Here is a 13,440-nt window from a genome sequence, read left to right on the forward strand (position 1 = left end):
TATTGTGAAGAGGACAGCTGTGACAAACAGCATGAAGGTAAAAACACATTTTCTCGGGTTTATCTGTCAGAGTGAATTTCTAATGTTCTCCTTTCTACGTGGAATCCGTGGAAGTCAGATCCACGGAAGTTTCCTTTCCTGGGAAAAGGTGTTGTCAGCATGCACAGAAACACGTGTCCTGCTGGCTTTAGTGGCAGCACCTGCAGAGGTCACACAGGTCACAGGAGCAGCAGGGAGGACACATCCAGCTGTGGCTTTGAACGTTCAGGTGCGACTCTTGAAGGTGATGCGTGCCTTTTCCCTTAAAGGGAACAGGACTTCTGATCTGTGCATCAGTGATGAGAGCCGGATTACCCAGAGGAGAATAACAGTTGCAGCCACATCGCAGGAAGCCCGGACTAACGGGATGTTTTTAGGTGATAAACACGTCTTTGTGTTTTTTTTCATTTGTACATTAAAGCTTTTAAAAATCAGCGAGTCATGAATAGCTTCTTCTCTAATCCAGGGACGCTGCGGCCATCCTCTTTTCATTGTTCTCAGCATTAAGGAGTCCACTCCAGACGTCTCCCCGCCCCGCCGGCCCACCATCACAGCACCACCCACGGGCGACGCCACAGAGGACAAAGTTCCATCCGTCTTGAACGACTTGTAAATGTGCTTTAAACAGGAAGTGCACGCAAGCATGCTGCTGTATTTCTCTCTGAACCAGCCCAGGGTCCCGGTTAGGTCCCGGAGTGAGTGTCGGGAAGACGCTGCTCCAGGGTCTCGTCCACCGTGACCACAGTCTCCTCCGACCTGCTCGGGTTCAAGCAGCTGTTGTGGTTGTAGTTCACCTCCACCCGCTCGCTCACATTGGTGATGCAGCTGATCTTGGTCTCGTGGTTGGCAGCTCGATGGGCGCTGAGCGTCCAGTCTGCAGACAGAGAGGGGATGCTGGTGGTGAACTGGGTTCTCGGGCTCAAACATCTGAAACCCACACTGGTGTAGCGCCTTTCAGAGTCAGAGGACTCCACTACAGAGCGTCATTCATCCGTTCACACACACCCCTCCGCTCATAAAAATGCATACATTCATATGTTGCTTTTCCTTTTTCATAGATCTGTTAAACAAGTCCAGCCCTGCTCAAACCTATAAAGTTTTATCATTTTAACCCTTGAAATGCCAGCTTTATTACTCAGTGCTGTTGCTGTAATTATGAAAAAAAGCACATAAAACGAGTTATTTTCCCCAAAAAAACACAATTTTTTTCTGCCTGGGGCTTTTATTACAGATCAGACTTGGTTATATTATGAAATATCTGAAAATGATAATGAGTATTTATCTAAATATTAACCCTTTGTGTGCCAGCCTGATTATGTCATGCTAGTTTTTAATGGGAAAAAACAAACTAAAGAGGAGATATTTGACTTAAAACGTATTTTGGGTGGCATGAATAGATGTTTTTAAATCAGCTGACATGTGCAGACGTGTATTGTAATTTATTAGCGATTTTACCCTTTTTTGGCCTGTGGGAGGAAACTGGAGCACTGGGAGAAAATCCACGCATGCATGGGAAGAACATGCTAACTCCATGTAGACAGGCTGCAGCAGGGATTCTGACTTGTGACCTCCTGCTGGGAGGCGACGCCACCATGCAGTTTGTCTGGGGAAGCTTGAGCATCTTACCAGGATAGTTTAGATCTTGGATCCTCTGGTCCTGAGAAATCATTTTCAGTTTGTAGCCTAAAGAAACGTCTGCGTGATGAAAGCGGACTGAGCTGTGTTTGGTAACATAAATCAGCTGTGGCAGCCATCTTGAACAGCGGTTCTGATGGTTTCATTATGATCCATCCTAGAGACTTCTGCTTAAACGGCCCAAAAATCCGACCTGCACAACTTCCAGAGCCTCCGAGAGTTTTGGAAGTTTTGCTTTAACACCACGGGAACCGTTAACACGTCAGCGCACCAACACGGGACTAAACATGCCACAGAACCTGATCCAACATCGGATGGGTTCAGCTCTGGTGATTCCATCAGAAGCAAAGCAGCAGAGCGTTGTTTCTGGAGGAAACGTCTGCCTCGTGTGCTGGAGCCTGTTTGAAGACGGACACATCCATCACTGCTGCGTCAGAGCACAGATTAGAGCTGACAGCTGCGAGCATGGAGACGGCAGAACCCAGGGTCACTTCTAAAGTGGTGCGTTTAAGGAACAAGGGACCTCACTCGGGTGACTGAGCGCGCTCAGACCTAATGTTTGGGTCTGATCAGTCACCTTTAACCAGATAACCAGTCAGATCGTTTCTATCTTTAACATTATTGTGGGAGTCTGCACGGTTTTTGGACCTAAAGGTGGTCCACATTACAGCTGAGCTTCAGACAACAGGATCTGGAGTTCCTGACATTTGGACATCTCTTCTCTGATTGGCTAACAGCAGCTCAACTCTACCACTGTGGACAGGTGTATTTAATTAAACCGACCAGTGGCAGCTCGTCCATAGGGGGCGCTGGGGCACCGCCCCATCAGTCTCACAGGAAGAAGAAGAAGATAGGAAACAGGAAATGAAATAAAACACAGGATAATGATGTATACATCACAGAGACTACGGGTGTTTCTCAATGGCCAGGCGCCTTGCTTACGAGGACGCTGTCCCTCCTTGGTCAAAGAAAACGGTTAAATGGAACAGACTTGCATCAAGTGACACGGGAGATAACGTTATATTTTATACGTATTAGTTTCAATATAAATATATAACGAGACTTTTACTTTTTTAATTGTGTAAATGTTTATTAAATTAAAAATATAAGTGAGTTACTACCCGCTAGCCACCGAAGCTGCAACTGCTAAGCTACTAACCAACCACAGATAACTTCTTTGGATCTAAAAAAACATTTTAAATTAGCTGACTTACTTTTAAACTTGAAAATTGTCCCTGAAGTAGCTGCCGGCTTCTGATCCGCCGTCCTTTTGAAAATACCGCGGTGTATTCTGGGTAATTTTTGACCAAGGCTAGGCTACAAGACACCTCCCACGTATCCTCGCTCAGCTAGCTAAACGGCTAACAAACGGAGAACACACGCCTCGGTAAAACATGAACACTGGAACACGTCTTGGCGGCTCCCGATGACGTATCTCCTAGGCAACCGGGGCGGGGCCAAGACATCGAGGCGAGGCTCCTTGACACTGAGAGACACCCAGTAAGTGCCGTGTGGAACCTGTAGTGTAGTTTAAATGTTCTCTCACACTTTTACCTCCACCTAAACCACTTGGGACGTACTTCCTGTTCCTTTTTAGGCGCAGCGATCTTTACCTTGTGGGGCAACAGTGGCACAGGAGTTAAGTGCTCGCCCTGTAATCGGACGGTTGCAGGTTCGAGCCCCGCTCAGTCTGATGCTGCTGTTGTGTCCTTAGGCAGGACACTTAACCCGCCTAGCCTGCTGGTGGTGGTCAGAGGGACCGGTGGCACCAGTGCTCGGCAGCCTCGTCTTTGTCAGTGCGCCCCAGAGCAGCTGTGGCTACAGTGTAGCTCATCCCCACTAGGATGTGTGAATGGGTGAATGACTGATTGTGTTGTAAAGCGCCTTGGGGGTTGCTGGACTCTAGAAGGTGCTATATCAAGTACAGGCTGTTCACCATAGACCTACGCTGTAACTGATGCTGGACCCCTCTACTATAAAGAATAGGAGAGCCGTTGAGTGTAGAGGTTTGTGACCGAAGCAAGACCGGAGTCTCGGATCAGATCAGGATGTTCACCTGGAACCAGAAGCTCTCACCATTCTGTGTTCGCTGCAGAGCGGCTGAGTGATTTTTTTAATATGGAGAAAACTCACATCTTTGAAAAGAACCGTTGAAGAGAAGAACGTAACAATAAAACGTAGCCTTAAAGAGCGTGGACCCGGCGGACCGGACTTTACAGCCTCAGGACCTCAGGATCCCATTGGACTATCTGAGCGAGACATCGGTTGAAACCCCTAAGCCAATAGAATCGCTTGTTGTTGAGTTTTTATCAGCTGGGTTTCATAATACCCAATGACAGGAAGAGGAACATCATAAACCTTCTTATCCGGCTCTCAGAGAGTACAGACGCTTTTTCTTCAGCTCCCTTATCTGCTTCCCCAAGGCTCTTGTCCTGTCTGCCTACAGAGCACTTCTCTGCATTTCTCCTGAAATCACTACTTCTTTTTTGGAAAATGGACTTAATTAACTGGTCATTCAACGCGATTGATAAGATTTTTTCTACGATGAGAACGGAGAAGGGGGCTCCCACCTGTCCTCAAGGGACATTCGCAGCGGGATATGCACTCGATTCTTGGGAGGTCTGGCGAATCGTGTGCCTCTCTCAGCTGTCCATCGAGGACGTGGAAGATTTGTGGATGTTCGGCCTGATGATCACTGGATTTCTTCTGATTGGAGTGGGAGGATATCTGGTTTTCTGGAAATTTGGGAAGACGGGAGCGATTGGAGTGCGACCCGTACCCATGGAATGTGCCGCCCGTGCGGTGACCTCACAGACTGGGGCGTTACTCGAGATGAACCGTAAGCTGGACAATGTCCTCGCGGCGTTGCCTGTGTTAGTGCGCAAGATGGATGTCATCTCGGAGAGGGTCGCCGGACGGTGTGGGGATGTTTAGAACGCATAATTGGCTTCACTGGTGGACATGAATGATCACTTAACAGACTCCAAGGCAGAGAGGAAAATTATCTCTGTCTGCCCCAAACAAAGTCTTGTTTATCCTAATCTGACGCCAAGGCTGCCTCCAAGGCTGCCATCAACACACCCCCATGAAAGGAGGAATGCTGACAGATGCTGTGACCCGACCGTCCCCCCCTGCCTTCAGATTGTGACTTCTGCTTCGAGGTCATCAACCTGCAGGAAACTCAATGTGCTCTCTGTCCCTCATCTCCCCCTCCCACCTGTTTGACTGCAGCTGGCTGAGTGCTGTACTGGCAGCTCCCGTTGGAGGATTCAGGATCCCGCCCCACCCCGCCTACCTATCGGAGTCTGATGTTGTGTATCTGTGATGTTCGGGCTTCTATGTTGAGGAGTTTTTTTGTATAATAGAGTTACTCCCCGCTGGTTCTAACTCTGCTATGCCTTTTTTACCTTACCCCAGTTATCTTCATGTAACACCATTTTCATCTAATGAAATGAGCGCCGTTATGGCTGCTCTCGTGGACTGCCTGTACCTGTTTTTGTCTACATGTGTGTGTGTGTGTGTTTAACCTTGGTCAGGTTGTGTTTGCGGAGTCAAGTTCCTATGCTCTGGGTCGCTGGAGCACTGGCAATAAAGCTTATTCTGATTCTGATTCTGATAAACCGGAAAATGGTGGAGATTCCTGAACACTCTCCAGCAGGAGTGTGACATTGGGACAAAGTATTACACAAACCGTGTGGATTTAATCTGCTAGAACACAGATTAGGACCATGAACCTAACCTGTGTTTTGCTGCTGCATTGGCAGCTTGCTCATATGAATGGTAATTTGGCACCCCCTGGTGGTGATATGTGGTTAGAGCGCAAATGACTGACTTGCAAAAATCACCCCACCCAAAACTCACCAGCACCACTGCAGTTAACCAGTTGACACCGGTACCATCAATACAGCTAACCAGTGGAGGACAGAAGAGCTGGATGAGAAGTAGCCCGTCTGTGAGGGACAGACTGGTCGCTAAGTGCTTAGTTTCTGCACCACGATACAAATAAGATCTTCAGAAATCACAAAATGTGCTTTCAAGGATTTTTAAAGCGCTCCTCACCACATCTGAAGATGGCAGAAACGAAACCCTGAACACTGCAGAAGTAGAAGAGGCTACCATCTGAATACAGCAGAAAAACTCTGAGGTGATGAGTGCTGCTTATCGTGGCTGCATGCACTGATGTGAGGAGAGTCCCAAACCCACCACCCCACCTAGTGGACACTAATTTTGTGTAATGTCTGAAGTCTGTTGCATTCCTGTCTGAGGTGTTTTTTTTTTTTTTTTTTTGCAGAGCAAAGCTGCCCTCCCTCTGGAGGGTGACTCTGAAGTGCCTTTTTTTTTCCTCCACCTCAACCAATCCTCAAATGAACCCCTCTGATCTCTATTAAGGTAGCGCGACTCAGGGTTGCGAATGACCACAGTCACCAATTCTTGTCATGTGTCTTGCCCATGTATGTCTGATCTCTGAATTGTGTGTACTGAAACTCTAATTTCCCTCTGGGATTAATAAAGTATCTTTGAATTGAATTTGAAATAGAGATTAGTTCTTTAAGACTGACAAGCTAACGACTAATAGGCTCGACACACGGGAGGCGACATCGCCTCTCCTCCATTCATTTTCAATAAGACATGCACGACAACGCGATAATCGCGGGTCTCCCTCCTACCAAGCGAAACGCGAAAAACGTGCATGTGAAATTTTGCGCTCGTGCACGTGTCGTGCACAGGCGACCCAGCGACGCGATCCCAGAAAGTTGAAACATTTTCAACTTTTCATCGCTGTCGCTCGGACGAGGACCAATCAACGGAGGTTTCATTCACTGACCAATGAGCGGACAGGATGCTCCGTACACCTCCGAGCAAACATGGAGGAGAAGTTGATTATTATTATGTTTTATAGTAAAATCAGAAGTAAGATTTCACATAACTCTAGCAGCACCTTGTGAAACATCATATCTACCACTTTATTAACTCTGAACCGCTTAAATAACCTTAATTCCCTCCAACCTGACACAGCCAATCAAAACAACGCAAGTTTGGATGTCGCCATGGAACAGAACGCGTAGACGGCTTTGCCGCTGCCGCGGATCGCCTCCCGTGTGTCAGGAAATAAAAGCGACGGCGACAAATTTCGCTGATCGCGGTCGTTTGTCGCCTCCCGTGTGTCGAGCCCATAACATGCGTATCTCGAGTTTTTGTTGTTGTTTTTTAAAAAAAATTTCAGGAATTTGATGCTTTTAGAAAAATAATGAAAATAAAAGCTGATTTGAGACTAAATGTAAATAAATCCTGAAGCAGCAGGTCCGTGTGACCTTAAACACAATCAAGCAACTCTTCAAAGGCACTGTGGAGGTTTTTGTCCTCACCAGGCTGCTGTTGTGGTGCACCAGGTCACATAGAAGGTGCAACTTTAGTGTCCCACCTCACCTCCCCGTAAGAGCAGCGGACCACAAACACTCCACATTCACACCAAAGGCCCAGGAGCCTGCACAGCCTCTCGGGTGTGTGTGTGTGTGTGGGGGGGGGGGGGGGGGGGGGGCTGTCTCTGTGGCACCGGCTAAGTGCTGTAGACTATGACCCACGTCAGCTCCATTTTTTACCTGGCTCACTGCTTTCACCGCCGTCACCTTCAGCAACCATCGACCGGCCTCCACCTGCAGAACAGACGTGTTTGGGTCACATGGAGCGAACATGCACACGTGTGGTCGTGTGGCAGCATCCGTTTCACAGAAAACCTGGTCAGTACTTTAGGAGAAAGGTCTAACTAGGGCTCTGAAAAAGCGTAGCTTTAATTCAGGTTTTATTGTTGTTTTTATTTATTTTACTGTAAAACTTTTATTGTAACTTACTGTCACCATTACAGCCGATCATTGCAATCTGTATTCGATTAGTTTGGCTTGTTAAGCACCTTGGTCATTACGCTGTTGTAGAGCTAAAAAAATAAGGTGTGTGTGTGTGTGTGTGTGAGAGAGAGAGAGAGAGAGAATATGTGTATGTGTGTGTGTGTGTGTGTGTGTGTGTGTGTGTGTGTGTGTGTGTGTGTGTGTGTGTGTGTGTGTGTGTGTGTGTGTGTGTGTGTGTGTGTGTGTGTGTGTGTGTGTGTGTGTGTGTGTGTGTGTGTGTGTGAGGGTGAATGACTAGAGTAGTCCTTGCAGAATGACGTTAAATTAGGTATTAAATTATGATTAAAAATAAACAACCGTTTTAAATGCTAGAATTTATTATTATTTTACGTTTTAAAAGGTTAAAAGTTGGTTATTAACACTTCTTTGCTGAACTCAGATGATTTTCTTTATTGGTTGGGTCAACACTCAGTTACACATGTCAGCAGATGAATGCGGTGATTAGCGAAATGAAGTTGGATTTACAGAAAGTGTGCAATAACTGGACATTAGGACACCCATGTTGTTTTATTGATGTGAAAACCTTTAGCACCAATTATTGGAACGTAAAATTTGTTTTGTACACTCACCGACCTTTGACCTCCATACACAGGAAATCTAATAATGATAAAAAGTCTTTAAGGGGGCCAATTGTAGGTTGTCCTCCTCTTTGAATATTCTCTGAAGAGCAGAAACACGGGTCTCAGAACAACTCCCACATGGGCTGAAAACAAAGATGGTTCACCATCGTGGTTCAGGGGAAGGACACGGAAAGCTGTCTGAGAGATTCCAGATGTCTGTTTCCACCGTTAGGATCAAACTGAGGAAATGGAAGACCACAGACACAGTTCTAGTTAAGGCTCCAAGAGGCAGACCAAGAAACATCTGGGATGAACCGAAGTGAAGGATGGTGAGAACAGTCAGAGTCACCCACAGACCAAAGACCTACTACATCATCTTGCTGCAGATGGAGTCACTGGGCATCGTTCTACTATTCAGTCCACTTTACACAAGGAGATGTTGTATGTCACAGTGATGCAGAGGAAGCCTCTTCTCCACCCACAGCACAAACAGAGCAGCTTGAGGTCTGCTGAAGCACATCTGGACAAGCCAGCTTCATTCTGGAACAAGCTGCTGTGGACTGATGAAACTAAACTGAGTTATTTGGGCAGAACAAGAAGAAAAACGCCTGCTACTACAGTAAAACACGGTGGTGGCCCCATCATGCTGTGGGCTGCGTGGCCCAGGACAGGGACTGGGAATCTTGTTACTGAACATCTGAGGTGTGAGTTAGAGAGAGCTGTCCATGCTCAGAAGCATCAGACCTGAATGAACTAGAGATGTTTCGTGAAGAAGAACGTTCCAGAACACCTTCAGCCAGAATCCAGACTCTCATTGGAAGCTGCAGGAAGAGTTCAGAGGCTGTTGTTTCTGCAAAAGGAGGATCTACTAAATACTGACTTCATTTCTTTTTCGAGGTGCCCAAATTTTTGCACCTGCCTAATTATGTTTAAACAATTATTGAACTTTCTGTAAATCCCGTAAACTTTGTCTCACCTCTCCAACATCGTGTGTGTCTCCTGTGTGATGTAACAAACATCAGGTCACACGGATCTGATCTGAGAAAGTATCCAAATGATGCGAAGCTACGAGTCTCTATCAACCCTCCTCAGGTAAAACGAGTGAATTTGGTTTAAATGATGACATCTGGTTTGTATGATAGTTGTTCCTTCCTGGAATCAGTCAATAAAGTTTTTGTTCCATCCTTTAGAAAACGAAGGAACTCCAAGTGTGGAGCAATTTATCCAAAACTTTAAACACTCTCCTGATCAAACTGCTGCATATTCCAGATCCCAACAGTGATTCATGAGGAGTTGGGACATTGTGTCCTTCTGCTGCTCGGTGTCCCCGTCCCTCCTGACCCAACATGTTTGTATTTTACCCGAATCTGATCGCCTGACCGCCCCTAAACGACCAGGACCTAAGATAGACTCTTGGCTTCAGTTCTCTCATTCATCATGCATCCAGAACAGGAAGTTCTGTGAAGATCTCAGACACCTGCTGATGGACAGAAGAGTCACTCACAAGGTCATCAGTTGATGCTGCAGGCGGGAAATCCTCTCATCTACCTTAACTGAGTCAGCTAGAATAATCTACAAGATTATTTAATGCAACTGAAATCTAAACGTTTCTCTGATGTTTTAGAACGAGTAAAGTGTGAATCTGTTCACGCTGCGCACTTACTAACGCACGTCCCGCATGCACACGCTCACACACGCACTGTCAGAGGGCACATACCCACGAAGTCGTTAAGAACGTCTTTGACCAGATGTCCAACTATGGCGTAGGCCACCGCCACCACCACCAGCGCCGCCATCAGCAGGTACAGCACCGCCTTGGGCAGCGGGATGGGGTCTCGCGCGGGGTTGCGGAAGTCCGTGAGCAGCAGGTCGCTCTCGGAGTAGGAATACTGGAGGACGTGATCCATGCCCGAGGTGTGGTTGGAGTTGAGAGGCGCGTCGCTGGCGCTGATGGCACCGTCCGGCTGCAGGGAGGTCACCACGGTGGTGGTAGCGCTCTCCGCCCTCTCCATGCTGACCAGCCCGCTGGTTTTATTCATCAGAGGCAAGATCCGAGACAGGAAGTAGCTCCAGTCCTTGATGGCGCTGGTGTTGCACACAAACATCGTTTCCTCCATGTGGACCCGCGGGGTGGGCTGAACTCTCCAAACTTCTCCTTCCAGAGGAAAGCTGGATGCGGTTTTCCTAAAACCCCACAGGTTCCTGCAGATGGGGGGTCGCTCTCCAGCGCGAGCTCATGGGTGCGTCTGAGAATTTAGTTCCTGCTGGGAGGCATGACGCGCAGAACACTGGCGGGGGCGCAACTTTTACGCACAACTGAAGACGGAAAATCCTTCCTCTGGGTTGCATTTAGCTGGAGACGCGGGAGCGCGGAGAGCACAGAACGAGCCAAAAGCACGTTTCCTCACGAGCTCAGACACGTTGGATGACAGAATCCTGCAGCGAGCCCGACTGAAGAACCCACGGAGCCCCCGGGAGTCACGACTCTGCCTCCGCTGATTGGTGAGGAGCGCCCGGAGCCGCGCGTCCGCCTCTGGGAGCTCCGGTGGCGGAGAGGTGAGACTTTCTGTTGAGCTGCAGAGCGGATGTTACCCAGCAGGATCTGTCTAATCCCAGAATAAACGGGAATAAATGTGATTCAAATAATCAGATCTGAGACATTCTGGAGGCAATTGGTCAAGTCAGGTTTACCCATGAGGTCCAGAAATCAGCAACATCAATTGACCAATCACTGAGATTTAGTTTTTTATTGTTTGGTTCCGTAAAATCAGTAAATCATAAGCAGCCAACAGCTTTAACAGAAACAACAGACCAGTGGGAATGTTTATGATCGGGAGCAGAATCAACCAAACAGGCCAAATCACGGGAAAAACGAGGCTCGTGGGACCAAATGCACTCTGAGTAGATACTCATACAGAGTATCTACTCAGAGTACATACTCTATATGAGTAAAATGTACTCAGCTGGAGTTAAACTAACTCAACAGATTTTGATCTGATGTCACCTGTTTGTTAAACAGCAGCAGGAACATTCAGCCTCACATTTCAAACAGAAAAGAGAGGCTGGTTGCTGGTGCAACGCCCAGAAGGGTCCAGTCAGAAAGAAGCTCACTCCCATCCTGAGTCATGAGTTAGAAATAAAAATAGTACATTAAAGGTAGTTTATACCTGCAGCTACATAATAAAAACAACCTAACTGAAAATTAATAAAATGTTTTCTATTAAAACACTCCGGAGCTGTTAGGGAGGTGTCTGTTACTCCAGGTGTGGGGGTTGTTAGCTGCTAGTTAGCTGCTAGTTAGCTGCTAGTTAGTTGCTAGTTAGCTGCTAAATATATAACTAGCAACAACGATTAATAAATCGAGGATTTAGTTTTACTGAGATTAAAATCAGGAACATGAACTATTTCTAATGCTCCTCCTGAGACAGAAGGAGCAGCTGCCTGTCTATCCATCCATCCACCCACCCACCCACTCATTCATTCATTCATCCATTCATTCACCCACTTACCCATTCATTCATTCGTTCATCCATACATTCATTCAACCACCCATCCAACCATCCATCCATTCACCCATTCATCAATTCATCCATCCATCCATCTATCATCCACCCATTCATTCACCCATCCATCCATCCATCCATCCATCCATCCATTCATTCACCCACCCACCCATTCATTCATTCACCCACCCATCCATCCATCCATCCATCCATCCATCCATCCATCCATTCATTCACCCACCCACCCATTCATTCATTCACCCACCCACCCATCCGTCCGTCCATTCACCCATTCATCAATTCATCCATCCATCCAGCATCCACCCATTCATTCACCCATCCATCCATCCATTCATTCATTCATTTGTTCATTCATTCACCCACCCATTCATCCATCCGTCCATTCACCCATTTATCAATTCATCAATTCATCCATCCATCCATCCACCCATTCATTCACCCATCCATCCATCCATTCACCCATCCATCCATTCATTCATTCATTCGTTCATTCATCCATCCGTTCACCCATTCATCCACCCACCCATCCATCCATTCATTCATTCATTCATTCATTCATCCATCCATCATTCATTCATCCATTCATTCATTTGTTAATTCGTTCATTTGTTCATTCATTCATTCACCCACCCATTCATCCATCGTCCATTCACCCATTCATCAATTCATCCATCCATTCATTCACCCATCCATCCATTCATTCATTCATCCATCCATCCGTTCACTCATTCATCCATCCATCCATTCATTCATTCATCCACCCATCCATCCATCCATCCATTCATTCATTCATTCAACCATCCATCCATCCATCCATCCATCCATCCGATTGTTTTTATCCTACCTGGATAAAAAGCCTCCTTCTCTCCCTAAAACCACGGAGGTGTGTCTTTTTTCCTATCTGGAGTCAGATCCTAATCCTGGGATCGCAGGAGAGCTGAGCCTCAGGTGTCGGATTCACTTTCGGCTTAAAGCTTCTTTTATCTTCAGCCTTTTGGCCTATTTATGGCACTCTTTATAAGACTGTCTCAGACCTCTCAGGGTCTCCACACTGCCTGGAATGCTACGGGTTTTACTGCTCCAGGTTTGGATTTAAAAACAGTCAGATAGAAACATTCCATTCAAATAGACCTTTAGGATGTAGTTTGAGGTGCTTTGGGACTACGAGATCCTCAGAAGGGACCGGGATGCTTTGGCTTGCTGAAATCAGAGAAACGTGGGATTAGGTGAGTTCATAATTTAGTCGCTGACTGTTCCACCGAAGCGAACTCCCACTAATCTGAGACTCACTAGGCAGTAAAACACGATTCTGATGACATTTCACTCGTGGTTGGAGAATTTAGGATTACTTCCCTGATTGAATCAACCAGAGGAAACGTACCACAAATAAAACGTTTCAGTCTAAACAACATTTCATGAGCACAGATGCATTTCCTGCTCTGATATCTGATCCGTGATGGACGCCTGTGGAGTTCACGTCAGCTCCCCCCTCCTCCGGCGGCTGTAATCGCATCAGCACCCCCCCCCCCCCCCCCAGCCCATTCAGATGGGGATTAATTTACAAAATGGACCTCAGCGCTGCATTATGATCTTAATATTACAAATGGGGAATGAAAAAGAAAACACTGAGGGAATTTCATTTGTCCTGAACACTTTTATCTGAGGCTCAGGATGTTTTTCGGTCCTGATGATGAGAAACGACTTGGTGCTTTTGTTACAGCTGATTTTAATAAAGTTTTAGATTCTTCTCTAAAGGAGGGGCAGCCATCAATAGCAGCT

The 13,440-nt window shown here is 46.7% G+C and overlaps 1 protein-coding gene across 1 annotated transcript; it reads right to left on the reverse strand.

Annotated features, from left to right (window-relative positions):
- LOC129167763 (uncharacterized) lies at positions 1-10,687 on the reverse strand. Its single transcript, XM_054751977.2, has 3 exons — positions 9,855-10,687; positions 7,275-7,328; positions 1-913 (listed from the first exon to the last, which is right to left on the reverse strand). The coding sequence occupies exons 1-3, from the start codon at positions 10,252-10,254 to the stop codon at positions 723-725; spliced, it is 645 nt and encodes a 214-aa protein (XP_054607952.1). The 5' UTR covers positions 10,255-10,687; the 3' UTR covers positions 1-722.
- Between the last annotated feature and the right edge of the window lie 2,753 nt (positions 10,688-13,440).

Source organism: Nothobranchius furzeri, chromosome 8, assembly GCF_043380555.1.
Source record: "Nothobranchius furzeri strain GRZ-AD chromosome 8, NfurGRZ-RIMD1, whole genome shotgun sequence".
Lineage (NCBI taxonomy): Eukaryota > Metazoa > Chordata > Actinopteri > Cyprinodontiformes > Nothobranchiidae > Nothobranchius > Nothobranchius furzeri.

What these genes read in the sequence shown, in the direction of transcription:
- LOC129167763 (XM_054751977.2), bottom strand. Translation starts at nt 10,254, where the DNA reads ATGGAGGAAACGATGTTTGTGTGCAACACCAGCGCCATCAAGGACTGG. An exon ending in CGTTCTTAACGACTTCGTGG is followed by an intron (nt 7,329 to 9,854) that starts GTATGTGCCCTC and finishes TCTGTTCTGCAG; the next exon opens with GTGGAGGCCGGTCGATGGTT. An exon ending in CGGTGAAAGCAGTGAGCCAG is followed by an intron (nt 914 to 7,274) that starts GTAAAAAATGGA and finishes CTCTGTCTGCAG; the next exon opens with ACTGGACGCTCAGCGCCCAT.